The sequence below is a fragment of the Nannospalax galili genome, unplaced genomic scaffold, assembly GCF_000622305.1.
Source record: "Nannospalax galili isolate Female #2095 unplaced genomic scaffold, S.galili_v1.0 scaffold622, whole genome shotgun sequence".
NCBI lineage: Eukaryota > Metazoa > Chordata > Mammalia > Rodentia > Spalacidae > Nannospalax > Nannospalax galili.
Window position 1 is genome coordinate 411,336 of NW_008348570.1, and position 18,210 is coordinate 429,545.

Sequence of the window (18,210 nt, forward strand, 5' to 3'; positions counted from 1 at the left end):
GTGTTTTCCTCTGTTGCTCTCTACCTATCTTGTTTTGGGACAGGGTCTCTCACAGAACCTGGAGCTTCCTGTTTCAGCTAGACTGGCTAGCCACCGAGCCCTTGGGATCCTCCTGGATCCTTCTGATTCTGTCCCCACAGAGCTGGGATTACAGACGCTCACCATTGTACCCAGCTTTAATGTAGGTACTGAGGATCGAAACTCAGGTCCTCATGCCTTTATCCACTGAGTCCTCTCCTCAGCCCTGGAATCATCTTTAAAAAACATTAATCACTGGCTACTATGCCTAAGATTTCTTGATTTAAATGGAACATGTGAGACTTGGGGTATTAGAAGTTTAAACCCAAATCATTCCCTGTCTTCATCTCATGATCTCAAACTGAGAGATTACATTTTCCATTAATGTAATTCATTAAAGTAGGACCATGTGAAGCTTCTTGGAAAGAAGTGCTTTCAGAGTCAGTCTTCTGTCAGAAATGAGATCTTTTATTCAATAATTAAAGTGGACTTTTTTTTAAAAATAAAGTCAGGGTCTTCCTGTAGCCCCAGCTGGTCTCGATCTCACAGATCTGCCTGCCTCTGCCTCCTGAGTGTTGGGATTAAAGGCATGAGCCATCATGCCTGGCTGGATTTAAAATTAAAATGCTTGAGAGAACTATTACTGAAATTGAAGGTCAGAAAAGTACTTCTCACCCTGTAATCTCTTCCTGTTAAACAGAGGAGACTGGAAAGCAGGATGTACCAGCTGCCTCAAAGCGAAGAGAGGGAAGAAGGGAGACTGCTATGGAGACTTTGAGAGAAACAAAACAAAGCCTCACAGCACTGCCAAGAGCCAGCCACATCCTCCTTCAACAATGTGTGGTAATGAAGCCTGTTTCAAGGTCAATATGCTATTTAACACCTTGGGCATGGATTGTGAACATCTCAGCATTGCACTGTGACTGCATTAGACAGGGTCTCACCATGTACCCAGACTAACTTAGAACTTACAAGGGTGGCCTTGAACCTGTGGTAATCTTCCTGCTTCAGCTTCCTGAGTGCTAGGATTACAGGTGTGAATACCATGTCCTGTGCCTATTTTTCTTTTTAAGAATCTTCTAGACTTCCAACAAACTCCTGTCTGACCAAGATCCTAATGCAAACTGTGTTTTTAACATTTCCCTCATCAGCACAAATATGACAAAGGGCCTCCCAAGACCTTCTAAAGTGGCCATTGTTTACTGTATAGCAAAACACTCTATAGAGTTTTTCCTTTTTTGCTTGGGGGTGGGTTTTGCTGTTGTTTTTTGAGGGAGGGTCTCATGTAGCCCAGGCTGGCCTCGAACTCACTATGTAGCTGAGATTGTCCTTGAACTCCTGATCCTCCTGCCTCCACCTCCGAAGTGCTGGGATTACAGGTGTGTGCCACCACATTTGGCTCTACAGTATTTTTAAAGACAAAAAAGCAAAAGGGGCTTCACCACCAATAGGTTGTTTAAAAAAAAAGAAGATAAAAAGACATTTAAAGGTAATTTTTTAAAGTGTGAGAATTCAATCTGATTTATTTAGCATAAAACTTACATTTTAGTTCTATTATTTAGCTACAACAAAATGAGTTTCCAACTAGAATAGAATTTTTGTAAAAAGTTCATTATTTGGCAATAATATTTACTAAGGTAACTAAGGTAAGTAGCTATGAAGGGGTGTGGCATGCAATTTGGCAAACTAAATTTAATATTTGAGAAATTAAATTATAAAAGAGAACTATTTTCAACTATCCTCATGAATACTTCAGAAAAAGTTGCTTAATTATATTATGTATCTTAACTGCAAACCATTTAAAATTTTTATTAAAGACACTGAATATCACAAGTATATAAATTATAGGAAACAAATTATACTCAAGATGATTCTATGTGGTTTTTGTTTCTAAAGTATCATCTTTTCTATTAGCTCTTGAAGTATGGTCCCTGTTTCAAAATTACCAGCATCAACCTTGTGCCTACTGAATGAAGAACTCGGGCTGGGCCTAGGTATGTGTTCTAACAAGATTCCTGGTGTTTCCAATGTAAGCACATGTTTGGGAAGCACTGGCATGCCATGCATTAACTACCTCATGAGGACTTTTATTAACATTCCTACTAAAGTGAATGCCATTAAAGGGTTTTTTATTTTTTGAGACACGGTCTCCAGCAGCCCACTATGTAGACCAGGCTGATCTTGATCTCATAGAGATCCACCTTCCTCTGCCTCCTGAGTGCTGGAATTAAAGCATAAATATCATTAAAAAGGTAAAATCAACTGATGGTTTGGGGCAGGGCAACTGGAGTTAATACATAAAAATTTAAATCTGTGCTGTTTTAAAATTATCTTAAATACCTGAAAAAAACCCTCAAAGTTATGAAATGCCTACATTTTATTTTATTTATTTACTTTTTATCTTTATGAGAGAATGTCATGTTATGTAGCCCTGGAACATGCCTGTAGTTCCTGGCAGGCATGGAACTCAATCTTTCTGATTCATCTTCCCAAGTGCTGAGATTCTAGATGTGCGCCATGCCTGCCTCAGGTTGTTTTGAATGGCTCCTGTATTAAGATGCATTTCACAACAATTCTTTATTTCTATTAATAACAGCATCAAACAATAGGATACACACAAAACTCTCTAAAAATGTGGAAAGAAATGGAAAGTACTATAAAAATATTAAGAATATTTGCACATATATCAACTGATACTTGTTTTTTGAGGAAAGTACTTTAGTTGGTCACACTGATACAGCTACTTTCAAATAAAATGGTTATAAATATGTGTGGTTTTTACTTTTGAAGGGAGGAGGGCTACGGATTGAACCCTAGGCTTTGTGCATACTAAATATGTACTCTACTACTGAGCTACACTGGCAGTGGACAGATGTGATTAATGTTAATTGATACATATTGTGTCCTCTGAGATAAACTGCTATTTAAAATATGTGACTTTGTATAGTTCCTCAAAAGTCATAAAATCACTCTGGTATCTACTCATTTTATATTAAATGATGGAGTCCTACAATTTTTTTTAAACATATATTGTAATGGCTTAGATCTGAAATGTCATCCCTCACACCAGGCTTATGTTTTAAATTCCTTGGTTCTTCATTTATACTTTTATTATTTAGTGTGTGTGCATGTGTACCATTGTGTAGTATGGAAATCAGAGGACAACTTGCAGGAGTCAGTTCTCTCTTTGTATTATGTTGGTCTGGGGGCTAGAACTCAGGTTGTTAAGCTTGGTGGCAAATGCCTTTAAGTGCTGAGCCATCTTGCCTGCCCCTCATGTTTTTAAATTTTTGCTCTCCAGTTGGTGGCATTATTTTGGGAAGCTGTGGAAACCTTAGAAGGAGGGGCCTAATCAATGGAAATATATCACTGGGACTGGATTTTGAGGCTTATAAACTGGCCTCTACTTTAGGTCTTGCTCTCTGCTTCCTGTTCTGACAGGATGTGAACAGAGCCCATCATCACATGCTCTGCCTGCCCGAACTGCTGTGTTCCACTAGCCTTTGTACATACATATGCTTTGCCAACCAAATTGTTTAAATGCACCAAACACATTAAGTACACAGCAAGACATCTTTTTCCAGTTTACTACTATAGTTATTTGAGATTGGTTTTTCATGAAGTTTCTTCTGCTAAGAAATAAACAGTACATGTGTTAAACAAGGGTATGTACTGGTTTTACTGATTCCTTGATGATCACTAACCTGATTCTGTAAACCACGACGAGGTAGAATTTGGATTGACAGTCTCAAATCGAACCACCTGGTTGAAGTCTCGCCCTCTACTGACCCCAACACAGACCAAAGGGTACTCCTGCTCAGGGACCACCAACATCTCAAACATCCTAAGTGGACATGGTATGGGAAAGTCTATGTGCTAGGGAAAGAAACAAAAACATATTTAGCAAAGGTCAGCTCTTCTGAGAACAGTAGTAAGAGATTTTAGTCTCACAACTTCTACACTAAAGATTACTCCTAGGCACAGAAACTCAGTGAATACAGACAAGTGTGAATTATGAAGTATCATTATAAACTTTCAGTTAAAAAATCACGTAAGTTTTGGATATTTGTGCTAGAAGGAAACCTATCTACCCCTCCCTTCTAGTTAGAAAATGAGGTTCAGTGGCTGAGTGGCTGGCTCAGCGTCACCCACTCTGTGGCAGTGTCCTGTCTCCCAACTCATTCTCCCTTAATTATATACTTTTGTTTTCCTCAGCGGATGAGCAAACATGGAAAGACACGAAATACCAATCAGTACAGATATACCTCTTCTAAGTGTGGACAGAAAAGCCATAGGGAAAATTCGGCCTCATATCTCAAGATCATCAATAAATGAACTTGTTACAATTCTACTTTTTAATTTTATATAACTTTAAATTTATTTTTATATTACTACAAAGAAAATAAATACATTCAGAGTCTGGAGGTTAAGAGAAACTACTAACTTCATTAATAATCAAGGAATAAAACAATGAAATGTTCCCCATGTCTACCAGAATGGCTGAAATGAAAAAGAATGACAGGAAAAAGCATCAGGGAGGAGTAAGTGAATGCTTGCACACTGATGGTGGGGACAGACACACTGGTTAAGTACACCATCGATGTTGAAGATTATGCATTCCTTATGACTCAGCAATATTCTGAGGTACAGACCCTAAAGAACAAAGACATATGTTCACTGGAGACTATGCAAAAGTATTCATGGCAGCACTGTTTAGGACACAAAACTAGGGAAAAAAAAAATCCAACTGCCAGGGCTGGAGAGATGGCTCAGCAGTTAAGAGTTTTGGCTGCTCTCGCAGAGGACCTGGGTTTGGGTCCCAGCACTCACATAGTGGCTAACAACCACAACTCCAGTTCCAGGGGATTGATGACCTCTTCTGGCCTCTGTGGGCATTGCATGCACATGCTGTGTTTCTATACATACAGGCACACATTCATACATGTAAAAATAAAAAAATCCAACTGCCTGTCAACAGTAGAATGAATAAAATACAGCATACTCACAAAGCAGAAAATCAAGACATGAAAATGAACAAACTATAGCCAAACCAGAGAACTATGTAAATATAGCACTGTACAGAAGAAGCCAGACCCAAGTTCATAATGCTTTCCGATTCTGCTTTCATACTGATAAAATCAGCTCTGATGCTTCTGGTTCATCATTTTTTTCTCAGCGTGTAAGAAAGTCAACATAGTTTGAATCTTTTGTGCATTTAGCTTCCTATAATAACCAGGTCATGTGGATAAACCACTAAGAGAATGAGCTGCCACCTCGTGATTTTAGATCCAGATCTCTTGGTGAATGAGGGCAGTCCCCACAGATGACTCATGCCTTCCCTCTAACAAAGAGCATGGTGCCTAGTTTAGAGTAAGTACATAATGCTGCTGGAAGATCTTTAACTTCCAGCCCTGTTTTAGAAGAAAAATGGAGCCTAATGATGCAAAACACTGTTGGAAATGTCACCAAGAGGAAGGAAGAATGAATGCAGAAAGCACAAGAATGGTTTTGAATGTACCCAGTAAAGTCACAGTATGAAGTATGATGAACGTTAACTGAATACCATATACAGAAACAAAAGCTGTGTAGGTATCCTGAAGCAGAGAGACACAGAAAGGGAAGCTCAGATTAATGGAGGCAGATAAGGGCCTACAGCTCAAGAAATTTCAGGACAGGGACCATGAGAAAGTCCTAAGAAGAGTATGTGCTGTGACTCCACTGTTTCAGAATGCTGACAATAGGCCTCACTAGCCAGAGTCAGGTCAAGCTCTCTGATGCCATCCATTTATTTTCTCCTTTATGTTTTTGGTTTCTTTTTGTGAGGGGTGTGTGTGTGTGTGTGCACACGCATGCATGCAGGTGTGTGTGGAGGCTGGAGGTCCTGCTCAACCAGTCTCTGCCTTATTCTCTTGAGACAGGGTCTCTCACTGAAGCTGGAACTTGCTGTTTTTCAGCTAGGTTGACTGGCCAGCAAGTCCCAGTGATCCTCCCATCTCTCTTGACCTTCCCAGCTCATGGGGATACTGGTGCACACAGCCATAACTCAGGTCCCCACGCTTGTACAGCAAGCACCTTTACCCACTGAACCATTTCCCTGTGCATGCTCTGATCTCTGTATCTCTTTTAACAGAGAAATGGCCTTTTATAAAATGAAGAAGAAATGGCCCAACCTAATAGATAATGACACATAAAAGTCATTCATACCTAAGCTTAATCACACTCTCAGCACGTGGAATAACTAATACGATGAAACTGCATTTCTTTTCACAGAGGTTAGGAGTGAAAGGAGCAGGAAGGAGTTAATTAAGGTAGACTAAGAAAAAGAAGGAAGAAAGCAGGAAGGGACTGCAGACAGCCACACTGTGTAGGTTCCACCTCTCCACCCAGGAAAAGATATACTGTTGCCAAACAGGCAAGAATAAACAGGAGCTGAACAAAAGTATTTTGCCACAAATAACTATATGCTAGAGAAAATTTAGGGTAATTTTCCCTTCAGCTTTTGATTTAAAGAATTTTTATTTCAGTGAAATTTGTGAAATCATTACCTCAAATGATTTTAAAAACTTCTTTAGCACCAACCAGGCTTGATATTAGTATTAATGTGAAAGCCAAAATGAGACTTTAGTAGTTTGTAAGGTTTTAGGTAGCGTGTCTATAATCTAGACATACTAGTTCTACATAATGGAGTTCAGGAAGACTCCTACTCTAGTTCTCCTCTGACTTTAGTTTTCACAGAGCGATCAATGCTCATGATACATGACCACCTGATTTCATTTACAGTTGCAAATAAAACAACATTCAAATTTCTGGCATTTACTTAGAGCAACTGAGCTGTGTCTTCACATATTTTTAAAAGGTTTTTTGGTTTTGTTGAGGTAGGATCTCATGTGGCTCAGGCTGGCCTTGAACTCCTGATCCTCCTGCCTCCACCTCCCAAGTGCTAGGACTTGACAGGCATGCACCACCACATCTAGATAATCCTTAAAGATATTTTGAAGATTAATATTAGCCAAAGATTCTACAAATACTTAGGTAAAGATCCCCAAGTCCCCAAATATCCCTGGGAAGGCCTGGATCTGCTTCCAGCTCCCTGCAGCTATTCCCTGAACCACCTCTCTGGTCTCTTTTAAAACTTCCATGTAGATTTTAACAATCCTGTCACACAATCAAAAAAAAAAAAATCATTAAATAACCTGAAAATTAAATGGAAAAAAATTTCTTTTAAAGAATAGAGGAGTTGAGACCTAAGTATTCATAAGAATGCCACAGGTTATGCTTACCTTAATTAACATAAATTTTTGCATTGGTTCAACCCATTCTAACAGAACAATGCTAGTCTGAAGTGCCCCACATAGGTATTTATGGCCTGTGTAAGGATTTCTCACTGAAAAGGCAAAAGAGTAAACATGAGTTCTCTTATCATATAAAGTCCTTACAATAATAGTTACATGCCACAAAAAAGTAGAAATCAAAAAACCCAAACTCAGGCTGCCAGTCTGATAATTAGAACTATTATTTCAGGAAGTGAAATAATAGCAAGAAGTGTCCTCTACACTTAAAGGATGTTTGTTTATATGAACCCATGAGGCTGCCTGTGCTTGTCAGGTGTCATGTCTGGTACCAGGGAAGTTAGAAGAGGCTGCACCATCCTGAAGAGATGGTCAAAGTGAATCTTGGGAAAATTTTTGCAATGACAGGAAATGCACACTTAGGTGGTTGACAGGTACTTTTGACAGCAATGTACAGAGGTAATAATGCTTTGGTTCTAAGAACAAAATATTTGCTAATCTCTTCCCTTTTATTAAAATTCCATGGTTTCCCAGTCATGGTGGCTTACACCTTTAGTCCCAGCACTGGGGAGGCACAGACAGGGGGATCTCTGTGAGACTGAAGCTGGCCTGGTCTACATAGTGAGCTCCAGGTCAGCTGGGGCTACAGGAGATCCTGACTTAACCCTCCCCTGGACCCCAGGAAGATATAAAGTAAATATATGGAAATAAGGAGCTTAAAAAAAAATGGTAACAAGGACAACAGCACCAAAATCCATAAACTTCACAGTAAAATTCATAAACTTCATAGGTTTGAAATAGTTAAATGGCAGAAGCAGTGAAGAGCAAAATCTCCCAGCCAAAGCCAACAAAAATGTCTAGGTAAAATTAGGCACAAGAAAAACCTGGTCCCCTTTTCCTCATGTAGTGCCAAGTCAGTCTGGTCCCAGATGAGATGGAGCCACAAAGTCTGTGCAGCCCCCTGCCATCCTGCTCTGTCCCAGCCAGCTGTTCTGCTTTGCGATGAGCATTCTGCCCATCTCCTGGGTTTAAGCCCTTAGTCTCTGCCATCTTTCCTTCCTTCTTCCTGCTGCTACTGCCTAGCTCAGCTCGTTCTTGCTAGTGCATAGTGAATAGAGCTCCTGTCCACAGGAGGCCCCACATACTCTGTCTACTCACACTAACCCACCCATCTCTTCACCTGCATCCAGCAAAGCTGGAACAGTCAGCATTTAGCATGTGTTAACATTTTTTCTGCCTCATATTTATATTATTTTCTGTTTGAAATGCTCTTCTCAGCCATTCATGGTTAATTCTTTGGAGGCCTAGCCAAAATGTCACCTTTCTCATTTGGCCTGTGTTTACAACTCCTTCCACATACCTGGTGGCATAGTGACAGTGGACTTACTTCCCTGTTATAACAGCAGTAATTAAGGGAAATAAATCATTTTTTTGTTACATGTAAATGGAAATAACAAGTTGCTATTAGAGTGGGGAAGCAACCTAGTTTAGAGAAGTGTGTGTCCAGATGACTGTGACCTTCACATCACGAACATAAGGTCTTACAAACTAAGGGCACGAGAATACATGAGTGAACAAAAGCAGCCTCACAAGCCACTGCTAAGCAGAAGAATGCTATAAGAAAAAGTCCCCCCACTTCTCCATCTATTATAACAGTCAACAAAATATTTGCTAAACACCTGCTGTGTGCAAAGTGCTGGATTTGATTTAGTCTATATAAGGGAGGAAAAACCAAGACATCTGTTTTACTTAAAAGGGAAAACCAAACTATCCCTGGTAGAATGTAAGTCTCACTGTGTTGTCTTAGCTATTCTGCAAAACGAGAAAGCCATATGGTACTGGACAGTGTACTTACCAACACAACACTTCTGACACCACTTGGTGTCAGGGATTTTTGCTGATACAGCAAATTTCCTAAATGAGAAAAAAAAATGATACAGGCAGGTAAACCGTTTATGATGAAGGCGCTGTTACATATCAGTGGATAGAGGATGAGCTAAAAAAATTAGTGCAGATAAGTCATATATTAAAATAAAAATATAAGCCAGGTGTGGTGGCACATGCCTTTAATCCTAGCACTCGGGAGGCAGAGGCAGGTGGACCTCTGTGAGTTCAAGGCCAGCCTGGTCTACACAGTGAGTTCCAGGACAGCTGGGGCTACAGGGAGACCCTGTCTCAAAAAGACATAAAATAAAATGAAATAAAATAAAAACATAAAACAAAATAAAAAGACTATGGGGTTGGCAACATGGTTCAGTAAGTAAAGAAAGATGCATGCTATCAAGTCTGATAACCTGAGTTTGATTCTGGCAATCTACAGGGTAGAAGGAGAGAAGAAGCTGCTGAAAGTTCTCCTTTGATCTCCACACATGCACCATGGCACACACTCCTGTGTGTACACACACACAGTAAATAAGTAAATAAATAAATAAATGCAAGCAGGTGGCATTCAGTGTACTGAATCAGAAGTTCTTATTCATCAAAAGCACCACTGACAAAATTAAGAGATTCTAAGAATGGAGAAAAGAGATTTTCAACACATAAAATAAATTTAAGCAGTCTAAAAATTTATCTTACTACTATAACAATTTGATAAGACCGTCTCTTGCTTAGACATTTTAATTTCTCTACTCAGAACAGTAAGATTCAACTTTTGGCAAAGGTGCTAAAGGGTTCTATAAACATCTGATTCATATGTAATAGGCAAAATCAATTTTGAATTATTTATTAAACTATATATATTTTATTATTCTTTTATTTTATGTGTATGAGTGTATTGCTTGGGTGTATGTAAGTGTACCTGTGTCATACAATGCCCACAGAGGTCAGAAGAGGGCATCAGATCCCCCTGGAACTGGAGTTAAGATGGTGTTGGGAATCAAACTTGGGTCCTCTGCAAAAGCAGTCAGCAGTCTTAACTGCTGAGCCATCTCTCTAGTCCCATCTCTCTCTCTCTTTTTAAAGATTTATTTCATTTAAAAATTGTGTGTGTGTGTGTGTGTGTGTGTGTGTGTGTGTGTGTGTGTATGTTAGGCCAGGTGTGGTGCCATACACCTTTACTCCCAGCATTTGGGAGGCAGAGCTCTTTGGGATTGAGACCAGTCTATATGGTAAGTTCTGGGTCAGCTGGGACTACAGGGAAATCTTGTCTCAAAAAATAAGCAAACTGGGGCTGGAGAGATGGCTCAGTGGTTAAGAACACTGGTTGTTCTTACAGAACACCCGGGTTTGAATCCCAGCACCCACATGGCAGCTAACAACTGTCTGTAATTCCAGTTCCAGGGGATCTGAGAGCCTCTTCTGTCCACCGCAGACAGTGTACAACATGGGTGCACTTACCTACATGCAGGCAATACATGCACACATACACATAAAAATAATAAATATTAAAAAAATAAGCAAACAAAATTATGTGTGTATGTGTCTGTGTGAGTGTGTGTATGTGCACATAAGCACATACATGTGTACAGAGAGGCCAGAGAAAGGCATTAGATTCCCTAGAACTGGAGTTACAGATGGTTGTGAACTGCCCAACATAGCTGTTGGGAAACAAACTCAGGTCCTGTAAGAGCAATACATGCTCTTAGCACCCCTGCCCCTCAAAGACCGGCTCTCCAAAGACAGGCTTTCATGTAGCCCAAGCTGACCTCCAACTCACTATGTAGCTAAGGCTAGCCTTGAACTTCTGATTCTCCTGCCTCTATTCCTAAGCGCTGGGATTGTAGGCATGTGCTATAGTAACTGATACTTAGATAATGAAGATGAATAAAGTGTGAAGGAGGTATCTGTAGGTATTTCTAACACTATAGATCTACTGTAACAAAATCCCTAAAATAGGTTAGAGTTAAAATATCCTCTGAGGGGTAAAATCTTCCTATGTGGAAATTCCTTAAGGGAAGAGGCAGCATCTTAGTCAATATTGTCTCAACAGTACATGAAGACACTTCATGTATAGTCAGTAAAAACTGGAAGAACTAAACAGTTTCAAAAGCCTCTGAACCCAAGCTTAAAAAAGCTTCTAAAACACAGCCTGTATACAACATTTATGTAGTGAAAAATGTGCCATTCTTTATCTTTTAAACAAAAAAGCATCTTTGCATTAAAGTTCATGTGCTTTACGCTCCTTGGGAGTACTTTATGTGTATATCTTAGGTCTGTTTGAACACTGATAGCTGGTTTTCATGTCCACAAGAATTTTGGGTTATTAAGTTACCAAGGTAGATGGAAAGGCATTATAGGTGGACAGGTAAACAGTAGCAAAGTGTAGCTGAGAGACTACGGGCAGCATCTTTAATTACAAGTACAGATGTTACTATACAGTATAACTGAAGTCCATAATCACAACTCTGAGTAATCATGACAATACCCAATTGAATTCTACATAGTCTATTTTAAGACAGAAAAGCAAGTATTTTTAAATGACTTTCCTCAAAAGTTATTAAAACAAAAACTTTGTAGGAGCTGGAGAGATGGCTTAGCAGTTAAGAGTGTCTGTCTACCAACTCTTGGAGAAGACCCAAGTTTGGTTCCCAGAACCTATGTTGGATGGCTCATATGCAAAGACACACACAGATAAAAATAAATCTTAAACACATTTGTGCAGTCAGGCATGATGGTACATGCCTTTAGTGCCAGCACTTGGGAGGCAGAGGCATGCAGATCTCTGTGAGTTTAAGGCCAGCCTGGTCTACAGTGAGTTCTAGGCCAGCTGGGGCTACAGGGAGACTCTGTCTCAAAAAGACCAAAAAAAAAAAAAAAATCACAAAGAGGGCAAATCATAACTACACTGTAAACATGACAAATAAGGACAAGAGACCCTCAGGTACTTGAAGGCTAAAGGTTTACAGCATGTGTTTTTTTTTTTTTTTTTTTTTTTTAAGACAAGGTTTCCCTGTAGCTGCAGCTGGCCTGGATTCTTTAATGGAGACCAGGCAGGCCTTGAACTCACAGAGATCCGCTTGCCTCTGCCTCCTGAGTGCTGGGATTAAAGGTGTATGCCACCACACCTGGCTTACAGCATGTGTTAAAGTTGATTTAGAGGACCTTTTAGTCAACAAATGACACTAAATTATAAGAGGAAGAACGCAGCATAATTAAAAATGCCTTGAAGTACAAAAGCAAAACCCCTCAGCTTCTAAGTAATTATCTCCAAATGTAGAAACATTTATTCAATAAATCATTTTGGTTGTCTAGGCTTGGAAACTATACTTCGAAAAAACATTCATTTTATATAAGTTAACAGAAATATTAAAAGCAAAGGCAATATATAAAATGTGAAATTATATAAGAAATTGATTGTACTTTTTCAGAAAAACAAAAATTCAGAGAGAAAATGTTTATGTAGTTGGAAAGGGCAAATTAGAACAATAGTAGACAAGAATATGATATACGCCCTTGTTACATTACATATGACTGTTTAAGTGAAGAATTCATGATTTCTATCAAGCGAAACTGAGCACACCTTCACTTTCTCCAGCATAAGTATCTGTGCTAATGTTTGATCCTGAAGGATGAAAACACAACTAAACAATTACCTTGGCAGTATTCTATCAGGGAGCTTGTGTGCTGGAATAGCTACAGGTAACTTCTGCATTTGTCGTGCATAATCAAAAAGCCCTGGTAAATTATGGGAATAAAGCTGAGAAGCTTTACCTGTAAAGAAATGAACACAACGTAAGAGATAACAACAAGCAATGACAAACTATTGCTAGGCTGTATAAAAACTAAAAAGACTTACCAGATATTGATAGTAAGCAATTGTTCATTACATATAACCATGTACACCTTCGAGGGAATAGCTGATAAAAAAATATACAGAGTTTACAATGGGTAACATACAACAGCTATGTAAATATGTACATATTAACTATGTAGGCTGCCATGTAGATAGGCCAGTTCTTTGAACAGGATTTCATTTTACAAAATATTTAAAACACATACATATACATTTATGCCAAAGGAAACAAATTAGCAATATAATTTGAGTTTAAACATGGATGATAATAACTTAAGTCTCCCTAAGATGAGTGTATAACCCAAAGAGAATAAAAGCATTTTCAAACATCTATTCCTTTATTTTGGTCCTGGGGTTGAATGATTTAGTCTCTTCTGTGTACTCTCCCTGAAATGTACTTAGGTATATGCACATGCATGTAAAATGTAGAAAACCAGTGTCATGGAGTAGTAGAACACAAAGCATTGAAGCCTAGGTTTGGACAGGGAAAAAGCTGAGAGGAAACACGATGAAAACTTATAAACCACAAAGGAGGCGGGGGGAGGGTACTGAGGGAGAGAGAGAAATAGGAGAATTCACCATTGACATATAATAAAGAACAGCTCTGGATGCTTGAAATGTTTAGTATTCAGGGTAAAGAAAATGGGACTCAATATATATATTTTTTGTTTTTTTTTTTTGAGACAGGGTCTTCCTGTAGCCCCAACTGGCCTGGAACTCACTATGTAGACTAGGCTAGCCTTGAACTCACATAGATCTGCCTGCCTCTGCCTCCCAAGTGCTGGGATTAAAGGCGTGCACCACCACACCCAGCTGGGACTCAATATATTTTAAAGGAAGAAAGAAAACAACTGCTGTCTTGAAGACCTGTCATTAATGAACATCAGTTGTTTTCAGAGTGGTCCTCAGTTGCATCATCATCACCTGGGTATGTTCCAGAAATAGCAATTCATAGACCTCATCCACCCCTACAAGAAGCAGTTCTGAATGTGCCTAACACTTGTGTCTAACCAGACCTCCTGGAAACTGTGACAACATCTGATGTAAATAATTAGGTATCTGGATTTAACAAGCTTGTTTGCTAGCTTTCTCTGGCAATTCCTGCAGGTCGTTCCAAAATGGACTGGGATGAGGGTAGGGAATAGGGAGAATGGAGGGATGATGAAACCATCAAGGCTCTAAGGACATTACTGCATTAAAACACAGTAGTAACAATGCTTGTAGCAATTAAATGAGAAAATGTAGTAATAGATGAGAGAAACAAAGTAAAACTCTCATTAATACAATATAAATAAAGCAGAATGACTTGCATTTCACTTATTTGGCAAATATATTCACATAAACTATTTTTCCAACCATGTAAAATAGAGTATTGCCAAATATTACAAAAAAGTAACACGTACCTGTTGCTACATGTGCCTCAAACTGAGATTTTAACATATATTTCTACTTATGTTTTTCATAAAAATTTCATAACCAAACTAGGGATTCGCTGGTTACACAGGGAAAGGGGCAGTGACTTATTCTAGATCACATAGCAGTGACCCTACCTCAGCAGCAAGAAGCTGACTTTAATTCACTGTTGACCTGGGTTTATTCTTACACAGATACGTACTTAAAAGTTCCTTTTTAGTATCACATTTATGACTACAGTTGTAAATATAAGTGGGTTTGCTTTAATACAAGCATATAGAGATAAAGCACAAACCATTCCAATTATCAGTACATGGGTAATGAACTGTGCGTCTAGTTTTATTCAAGTGCTGGGTTTCACTTCAGATTTTGTTTTTAGCCACCTTTTAAAAACTCTAAAGCTTTTCTAGATCTCCAATGCTTATTTCCTTTAGTAAGTTAAGTTCTGGGTGAAACAATCAGTTTAGTGAAAGAACAGAACAGTTAAGAAGGCAGGTTCAATATTCTGTGCCTAGATTAATATCTTCTTGATGACAGTGTGATATCAGTTAACTTATTTAGTCTCTGTGCTCTTATCTGTAAAATGGAGCACCTACACCTCTCATTATGGTTTGAATCTGAAATGTGTGCCACAGGCTTATGTGTGCATGTTTATTTCTGTCTGTGGAACTAATTTTGGGAGGCTATGGGACCTTCAGAAAGCAAGGCTTGTCCGGTAGAAGGAGGACAATAGCAGCAGGCCTTTGCAGTTTATACTCTGCCTGGTTCCTGCCCTTCTCTGCTTCCTGGTCTGCTGTGATATGAACAGCTTCTGCCACCATGGACTGAGCTGTTCCTTTACACCTTCCCTTCTATGAGGGACTGAAACCTTTCAAACTGTGAGCCTGAGTAAACCCTTCCTCCCTCATCTGTGGCAAGCATTTTGGTCACAGTGACAAAAAGTTAACTGAAACAATCAGGATCCCATTTTGTGTCATTTTCTCACCTTTCAGCATCTTTTCTTATCTAGCAGACCCATGCCACCCAGTTTCTTTTCCCTAGAGCATGGAGAAACCCAATCTATGATCAGTTTTACAGTAAGAGAAACTTAGGATTTCACATGTACTCATTTTCTGCTCCTACAGGCTTCCTCTACAAGAGGGAAAAATGTCAAAATGTTTCATTTTGAAGGGTAATGCTTAGATTAAAAAAAATCCTAAAAATGTAATTTCAAACACTAAAGTGACTACGAGGAGCTGCTATTGCAGACGGGTTGGGTGAACTTGCTGTGTGCTTTTGCTTATGAGTCCCTTAAATGATTGATGTTCACACCACCTATGCATAAGGAGAGTATTGTTTCTTTAAAATTAATACTGATAGCAACAGTACTTTATATTTAAAAAAATCACCTTTACTTATTATTACAAATCTCAGGATCCTTTGCCTCTTTTCTCTTACACCAATCTCAGAATAAAAGATTTACAGTATGTCATATAATTTAAGCTCTTGTTAGAGAATCTGATTTAAAGAGGTTGAGGGGGGCTGGGCATGTAGCTCAGTGGCTGAGCCCTTGCCAGGGATGTGCAAGCCTTGGGGTTGACCCCCAGCACTACAATAAAGAAAAAAAAGGATAGGTCAAAAAGATAGAAATGTTTATTTGTCGGGACTGGAGAGATGGCTCAGCAGTTAAGAACACTGGTTGTTCCTTATGGCCTTAAACACCCAAAAGGAAAGTATAACCAAAGATTAAAGGGGCCAATATAATTTCTTAAGAGTCCATATGTATAGCTAAAGGCTACATAACAAGCAACAATGCCAGACAGGCGATACCTTCTTTTGAGTTGTTGGCCAAGGTGGCCAAAGGGACTCCCAGGTAGTAACCCAGCATAGAACTGGGAAAATGAACAGCAGACCCCAATCTTATCCAAAGGAATATTGACAACTGATTACTGCTAGATGAGGAACAGCTGACCCTCCTAAAACAAAGACCTCTAGATAGGCTGACTAGATTCACCAGAAGGACAAGTAGTGGGGAACGGCTGGGGGTGCCAACAACACAGCAGACAGTAGCAGGGATATCAGAGTATAAGGACTCTAGTGGGGGGAGGGAGGCTATGGGAGGGTGCTATCTGGGAAGTGGGTGTAATAAAAAAAGAACACTGGTTGTTCTTGCAGAAGACCCGGGTTCCAATCCCAGCACCCACATGACAGCTAACAACTGTCCGTAACTCCAGTCCCAGGGGATCCAACAGCCTCTTCTGACCTCCGAGGGCATTGCACGACACAGGTGCACTTACCTACATGCAGGCAATACACTCATAAAAATAATAAAATTTTTAAAAAATTAAAGAGAGAAATGTTTGTGAATAATTATTATTTACAGATTTGCTCTATTTTATTTGTAATCAATTTATATTAGTAACAAAGAATGAGTTACATATTCCACAGTGTAGCCAAACTGATTCATTCCCCTCAACCCAGCTTCTGTGAAAATAGCACTCTGTCTCCTGGCACTTATCATGAACCTGAGGCTGACGGGGACTTTTCCTGAACCTCCACATGGACCCTGTCGTTTGATCTGGCCAAGTCTAACTCTTCTACCTTTCTCTAGGCCTAGGATTTCTCTAGTGAAGTATACAACTGGGAGAGGCAATGTAGTGGAGGAGTTAAGGACATGGAGTCTGGAGCCAGCTTGTCTTGTTTGTATCCCAGGCCAGCCACTTACAGCTGTGGGATGTTGGACAAGTTATTTTCTTATCTGAGAAATGAGAATAATAATAGTGTTCTTCTCTCAGAGACTTAGGGGGAGATGAAATACTGTGTGTTAAGAGTTTTAAAGCTTTGCTTGGTGGTACAGGGGGTTAAATCCAAGAGCTTGTACATAGTAGGCAAGCACTCTAGTATGAAATCCTGGTGTGAGATATAACCATGGGTGCTGGGGTTATTGATTTAGGTATCTGTCTTTCAGGAACGTTATGAGTTTTCAAGGGTAGGGAATAGTCCTGTGGCTCTGTCTTCAGTACCTGGCAAATGGCATGTTCCATGAGGTGTTTTTTTTTTTTTTTGTCATTTTGAGACAGTCTCGCAGTAGACTCAGCTGACTGGAACTCACTATGTAGACCAGGCAGGACTTGAACTCACAGAAATCCACCTGCCTCTGCCTCCTGAGTGCTGGAATTAAAGGTGTGTGCCACCATACCTGGCTTCCATAAGGGTTTTATAAATAAAACAGGTGCCAATCATAAAACTGGAACTGGTATCCATTTAAATAACAACAAAAAGAATATACAAAATAACCTACCTGTTCCATTGATGTTTCATGAAGTTCATTAAGATTAAGGGTATAAATCCCCTCTTCGGCACCAAATATCAAGTACTGATCTGAAATAACAAAAACACTTCATTAACTGATTTCAATAGGTAAGGTACTTCTTTTTTTCTTTAATTTTTAAAAATTATTTATTTAATAAACACATATTTAGAAGAAGCATTTCATTGCAACAGCATTGACATATTCAATAACAATTTCTGAGCTAAGATGCATCTCTTTCAAATAAATTTTATGTGTTAAGACATAAAATTAAATGAGGTTCTAACCTTTAAAAAAGATCACCACTTCATTATTAAAATACAGTTTCATATAGAAAAATTCATTTTTAATGCAGTTGACATTAAGATGTTTGTACATGTGTTTCTATTCTCTATATATCTGATTAATACTAGGCATGGTAAGTTACTTTCTGAGCTCCTTGGCATCTGAGCTTGGATATAAACTCG

General features: G+C 39.1%; 1 protein-coding gene across 6 annotated transcripts in view; it reads right to left on the bottom strand.

Annotated features, from left to right (window-relative positions):
- Positions 1-18,210, bottom strand: part of Map4k3 (mitogen-activated protein kinase kinase kinase kinase 3) — a 199,541-nt gene that overhangs the window by 8,123 nt on the left and 173,208 nt on the right. For 3 of the 6 annotated variants that reach the window (XR_003851487.1, XM_029569571.1, XM_029569570.1), the window contains 7 exons: positions 17,735-17,814; positions 13,045-13,105; positions 12,842-12,959; positions 9,163-9,221; positions 7,299-7,402; positions 3,723-3,894; positions 1,330-1,419 (listed from right to left, as the gene is read on the bottom strand). Coding sequence is in view for 5 of the 6 variants with exons in the window: in XM_029569571.1 (XP_029425431.1) it covers positions 1,330-1,419; positions 3,723-3,894; positions 7,299-7,402; positions 9,163-9,221; positions 12,842-12,959; positions 13,045-13,105; positions 17,735-17,814 (684 nt within the window). In the remaining variant the exon portion in view is untranslated. The remainder of the gene's footprint in view (positions 1-1,329; positions 1,420-3,722; positions 3,895-7,298; positions 7,403-9,162; positions 9,222-12,841; positions 12,960-13,044; positions 13,106-17,734; positions 17,815-18,210) is intronic. The other 3 variants (XM_008845504.3, XM_008845506.3, XM_008845505.2) reach the window with 1 other exon arrangement.